At 40.4% G+C, this 6,571-nt stretch overlaps 1 protein-coding gene across 1 annotated transcript; it reads left to right on the top strand.

The window, feature by feature from the left end:
* On the top strand, window positions 1-2,292 carry LOC118341962 (histone H3.3A-like). The gene is made up of 4 exons (XM_035680387.1): window positions 1-159; window positions 1,126-1,269; window positions 1,485-1,717; window positions 2,159-2,292. The coding sequence occupies exons 2-4, from the start codon at window positions 1,142-1,144 to the stop codon at window positions 2,290-2,292; spliced, it is 495 nt and encodes a 164-aa protein (XP_035536280.1). The 5' UTR covers window positions 1-159; window positions 1,126-1,141.
* Window positions 2,293-6,571: the final 4,279 nt, after the last annotated feature.

The following is a 6,571-nucleotide window of genomic DNA, read 5'->3' as shown; positions in this document are numbered from 1 at the left end:
AAAGTAACCACAGTGTTTTGTGAGCAGTGTTGCATTGTGGGACAGATGATTGACGCGGCGGCCATTTTCCCGCTGGACGCTGCTTCCCATTGTGGATACGAAGAAGAAAATAGAGACAAGCGAAACATTTCTCACGACTTCTGGTCACTTTTCCCCTAGGTAAGCCTCTCCAAATCTGTCACTGTGTTCGTGAATTAACTTTGTATTTTTAAGTTGTGTTTTTTTGTTCTTTGTACACACGTTTAACTGTGAAAAAAGCTCTAATTTTGTCGTGTGGAAGAATAACAAACACGGCTGTCGAAGCGACGGTGAAATGCAGTCTTTACTGCAGCCGCTCAGTTGAGGGGAAATTCTGTTTCAAATAATGCGCCGGTTCAGCTCGGTTCTACGCTGCCGTTAGGGACCGTTCGGCTCTCCGCTGCCCATCTATGAGTTCCTTGAAATGTCTTCTGTACTGTTCTCCGGTTTCCCGGTACGCTGGAGCAGCGGTTATTAGTAAAATTGAAGTTGTTTATGTGCTACTCCTTTGCTCTTCTGCCCTGGGTCTTTATCCCGTTTGCGCATCAAACCGCCGCCATCATCAGAGCGCGGTAGGCGGACCTAGCAACAGTGGAAGGCAGCTGTAGAGCCCGCCTACTTTGAAGGCTCTGCATGCTGATTGGTTCATACGCTGTATTTTTAGCTACGTGTTGGTCTAGCAGCCAATGGTGCCGTCGCTCATGTTTGATGGACGTCTGTCGGGCTGATGTGATAGGGAATGCCTTGTATGTTTACTTACCCAAAAAGTTAACTTATTTCAAGTTTCCTGTTCGAATAAAGAAACTTTATCGTATCATCTGTGTCGTTGTATTTAACAACACAATGCCTTTGAGAGTATTTAGTGGGTAGTTATTTAGTGTAAGTGCTATCATCTCAAGTGTAGAAGTGTCAAACATTACGTTATATTTCTACTTTTTTATTTTCTACTGTTTTTCTGTTATCACGTTTGCGTTATTGGTGCCATTGAAGCATTTTGCAGGTAAACAGGAACAATAATGTTCAATAAATCAGAAAAAGACTCTTGTTGATCATAGAACAGGTTGAGTTATTGAATTGTTGTTGTTTTTTTTTGCTGGTCTTCCTCAGCTGATCTTCAGTAGCCATGGCCCGTACCAAGCAGACTGCCCGTAAGTCCACTGGAGGCAAAGCCCCACGTAAGCAGCTGGCCACAAAGGCTGCTCGCAAGAGCGCCCCTTCCACTGGTGGTGTCAAGAAGCCCCATCGTTACAGGTGAGACAGACAAGTACAGTGTTTTCACTCTGTTTCTGGCTGGACATAAATCTAAACCATGACTTACTGATGATAAGATTATAGAAGAATACATTAAAATGTTTTTAGGAAGCAGAGGAGTACAAAACATTCTCAAACTGTGTATATATATATATATAAAAAGATATTCTTCCCATATACTCCACACATAAGTAAACCATTTTTGAATTGTGAAGGCCCGGTACTGTGGCTCTGCGTGAGATCCGTCGTTATCAGAAGTCCACCGAGCTGCTGATCCGCAAGCTGCCCTTCCAGCGCCTGGTCCGAGAAATCGCTCAGGACTTCAAGACCGACCTGCGTTTCCAGAGTGCAGCCATCGGAGCTCTGCAGGTCAGCAGGCGGCCAAGGCCCAAAAATTTTTCGGTGAGCTCTGCAGGGTCAGCACTGAATCAGAACCGCACTCTAAGAAGTTGGCCTGGATGACTGTTAATTAGGTGAATCAGCGGATGGATGATATTAATGTGAAAGTAGACCAGAAATACACGGGCCTTGCCAGCGTTTGGTAAAGCAAGGGTTAAAAAAGCGAGAAAAGATGAAAATAAATCTGTAATAATCAGTTATCAACGCATGTAACAAATAACTAATAACTAATAAACATAACATTTGACTGCTGTATGTAAAAATTCTGCAGAGCAGGGACAGAAACTTATGGCTTCTTTTAGCAATTCAATTTCACTCGACCGTTAATGTATTGATTATTTTAGGGTCCTTAAAAGAAGTTCATCAATTTATTCCAGAGAAGTGTCAAAACCCTAATCTCAAGCTCTGGCGTAATAAAGTTACCAAAGCCAAAAGTCATTTAGTTCAGTGAATCATTTCAGCTCATCTTCCTGTATTTGTCTGTCTGCAGGAGGCAGCGAGGCTTACCTGGTGGGGTCTGTTCGAGGACACGCAACCCTGTGGCGCCATCCACGGCAAAGGTGTCACCATCATGGGCCCAAAGACATCCAGCTGGCACGTCGCATCCGCGGGGAGCGTGCTTAAGCGCTTCTCTTGGTCTTTCTCCCTTTCACCTCTTCCTGCCCTTCCTTCACCCGTCTATCTCTGTCCCTCTGCCCCTCACCTTCTCCCTCCCGTGTTAGTAGTGTGTAGAGGAAAACTGATTATAATATGGATAAAGTGTATAGTCGTGTTTTTCTTAGTGCTCTCGGCAGCAGACTTTTAGGGTACTCTTTTTGTGCATGTACCGACTCTTTGGTGATGAGATCTCCTCAAGCACACGTCTCCTGGTTTGCACTGTTTCTAATCTGACCCTGTGGGGGAGAGGATGATCTGTGGATCGAATAAGGAAAAACATGGACTAGAACATTGCAAATTTGGGAGGGACAGACAGGAGGAGAGGATGGGTAATTGTCTGCTGGGGGACTCTTGTCTCTTTTCTGCAGCAGGGTGCTAGAAGAACTTACCCGGTCCTCTTCTCCTGCTTTCTATCCTCTGCCAGCCTCTCTCCGAAATGTGCAGAGACGACTGTTAGTCTCTGTTAGTCGTGACGGTCGTGGCTGGGTTTTCTGTCCCTGTATGTGTCTGCATGAGTGTTGGCTCTGATCACCACAGCAAATTGTATACAATCCATCAGCATCTTTGGAGAAGTTGATTTGTGATTATCATATTGATCATTGCTGTCATTCATCATTTATTTTTTATCATATTTTATTTACCTTCCAAATAAGTCTCATGCACAGGATTTTTATTTTTTTCACTTCAGACTATTTGTGGATGACAAGGAGATGGGGGGGATAAATCAGATTAAAACACTCACAGAGAACAAAAAAAAAAAAAAAAACAGATTTGAACAGATTTTTTTCTACTGAAATGTGAAGCTACTGACTCGTTTTGGCACCAAAGTTGGATCCTCTTGTAGACACTCTTTTCCTAACTGACAGAAGAGTTTAACCTCACCTGTTTTTGTGGTGTTCAAATTGGTTTCATCTAATTATTTAAAGCCAAAGCTTGAGAGCTCAAGTACAGTGTCAGAGATACTTTTATAGCAGTGGCTTATTTTTTAACAAAGGACCTTTTTATAACAAAGGTTCATCGAGGTTTGTAATGTTCTCCAAAACCAAAAGCTCTCAAAGTGTGAAAAATATTTTTTTTTGAAAGCAAAATAACTGATTTAAAATGTGAAAATGTATTGTAAATCAGTGTTACATGACAAATAATGCTGGTCATGTTTTCTGTATAACGTCCCCCCTTTGCTTCTGTTTTTTTCTCCGGATCAGTTGATCGTCTGTATACCGTTTCTCAGGTTGACTCGTCACCCTTTTAACTTAATTTTTATTTTTTTGCTCAATTTGATTTTCTTTTTCTTTTTTTTTGAAATGTTGAGGATAATGTTTCAATTAAACAATGTTTGTAATTTCCAGATTTGTCATATAAGGTGGTAATAAATGGATGTTACACACACTTCTACTTTTATGTGTTTTATCATTCTCACTTATCGTCATCACACTTTTATTATAATAAGAAAACAAATAATGTTCTATTATAATAATATATTATGATGTTTATGACCTAAAAGAGAGGCCCAGCAGGGTGAAGGTTCCTTTAGCTGTATCCTTGTTAAACAGTTTGTTTTACTGCCACTGGCATTCAGAAACATGAGGTAAATAACCAGTAGTATGGATCACCTATATGGAAAATGTTTCCTCACACAAAGTACAGTCACATCAAACAGACATGATGGAGCAGAAACAGTCACAGCTCTGCCAAACTCAGTTTGATTGCAATGGTAAAAACAACCCAGGAACTAAAACATTGGCACCAAACACTCAATGCAACCTGTTTACTGTTAAAAGAGCAGCTAGAGGATTATTGACGGGTTCCAACTGCACCATTAAGCAAGTCCTGAATATTTTGACGGTTGTGTGTCTACAAGCCTGTACATGTTCACAAGCCATGAACCGCCTCTGCCAGAGCTCACAACAATAATGGCACACTGATGCCAGCTGCACCATTAGATGGCAGTAAAACACCATGTTTGTGGTGTTATTATAAACGCTCCTTCATATTGAGGAACGGAGCTCCTGCTGTAGCGTTAATTGCGCTTTAGCTTGGAGTGAATGAGGATGTCAAAACTGCACATTTAAATGCATTAGTCTAATACAAATATTGAATGGGTGCAGTTTGTAGTCGGTTCTGTAACATATAACTGTGTTTGTGCTAAAATGTCACTTTGCTCCATCTTAAACATAAACACTTGTTTGTGTTTAAGTTTGTGTATATATATTTTTCACACCCCATGTTATTCTACTTATAGATATGATTAACTTCTAATGTCTGAGAATTAAACTAAATTTAAGTCAAATACTAACAAGAATTCTGCTCTTTACATTTTTGTTTGATGATTACGATACTATTCAGAAGTAGCGTGTTTCTATTCTTTCTACATAATTTGTTATGTACCCATCTTTCACACACTCACACAGACACACATAAACACAAACATACAAACAGACGTGAGACTCCAGCATTACAATTAATATCCTTTTCTGGGTTGACATCATTCCCCTCATCAGTGTTTCATTTCATCCTTCTACTTCCTTGATTAAAAGGGATAAAGCCATGCCCTCAGCCATATTCATTACAATGAAACGCACAAACACACGCACACACATCCACCCATGTCACTGTGGCCTCAGCTATACTCATTACAATGAAACACACATAGACAAACAAACATCTAATCAAACACCAGCCTTTAATCCTGTTGTTTTCAATGGGCACAGCTACAGTGGTATGGACACACACACACACAGAGTAAAGCCATCACTTCTTCAGATTGATGATCAGCTCTGTCTCCAGCCACTTAAGTGTTTTGGTAATCACAATTCAGTCTGGTTTCACCTTTGATCAATAGTTCAAATGATTTTAATGAGCCACAAATAGAATCAGTCTTTATATGGAAAGAAGCATCCGTCCATAATGGTGGTTCAATATCTTTTCTCATACAAGACTGGAATCTTTTTTTATTTGTATTTTATCAAGTTTGTGATCGCACAGCTACCACTGAACGTTTCAGCCGTTTGTTCTGCCCTTTTAGCTTTCTGTGTTCATTTCTCTGCTTCCAATGTATTTCTGCAGTCTCAATCCCAGCACTGTGTTAAGGTGTTACAACTGACTCAGGAGTGTGTGAGATGCATTCTGTGCAGTCCGTTCATTTATAGCTTATTGTTTATTGTTTACTGTGATGGTAAAGATTCTATATTGTAATTTTAGCCTCACACCATCCATTTTACTTTCCACCTGAGCACAAATATACTCCATACTCTTTCCATGTTCCAACTGCTGAAATACAGTATCAGTACCCCTGGCCAGGAATCACTGGAGTTAGATACAGAGCACATCTAACTGTTCCAATTATCTCTAAAACCTCTTCATTTCTCTTCTCTTTTTTCTTTTCTTTTCTCATCTCTTCTCTGTTCTCTACTCTTCTTTCTCTTCTCCTCATCGCCTCTTCTCTCGTTTGTATCCAGAAAGGTATATTTTCCCACATTACAGTGAAAACTGGGTTTACACAGTTAACCAGATAATTATACATGAAATAATTTCGTTCTTTGGATTAGAATAAAAAAACAGCTAACCCTTAGCTAATCTAACCGTAGGATTACATGGCAGCATATCAAAGAACCGTTTCTTTCCCAAACACTGTGAGGAAAGCCTGATACGTGGGACAGAAGACTCTTAAAGGCTTTTATTGCTTGAAATAAGATGATGACATTATCTTGCATAGTGTGGGCAATCTGCAAATATCTTTTCCAGAGTTTTCATTTTGGAAACTGGGAGTTTTTACTCACAATGAATAAAAAGGGGCCTTTGGTTGCTCTGTGGAAAACTGTAAGTTATCATCATCAGCTAGAGATCCAAATGTCCTTCAGCACACTACAACATATTGTTTTGTTTTTACAGTATGTGTACACTTTGTTCATCAGAAACATGAGTAGAGTTACAGTGGAGGAACATCACTATAATGATGTGACCACTCATTGGCAGTATGCTGCTCTAATTGCTGTGGACTAATGGACTGTACCTCTAAATGAAGTGTGTGCATAGTTATTTTTTTTCTGATTGTAAGTCTTTGTCCGTGTGTGTTCGAGTGCGTGTATATATATGTGTGTGTATGCAATTGTACGTTCGCCTACCCCAAGGTCTGCGTAGTGGCGCTCCATCTGTGGCACTCAGGGGATTAAAGCCAATCTGTCTGTCTGCCGCTCAAAGTGCTGACCGTCAGACCAGCACCAGATTAACACAGTGCTGGGATTGGCGG

This window comes from Morone saxatilis, unplaced genomic scaffold, assembly GCF_004916995.1.
Source record: "Morone saxatilis isolate NCDOM2014 unplaced genomic scaffold, NCSU_SB_2.0 Contig8, whole genome shotgun sequence".
Taxonomy (NCBI): Eukaryota; Metazoa; Chordata; class Actinopteri; family Moronidae; genus Morone; species Morone saxatilis.
Note: the sequence above shows the minus strand (reverse complement) of the source record. Positions and strands in the feature narration are given on the sequence as shown.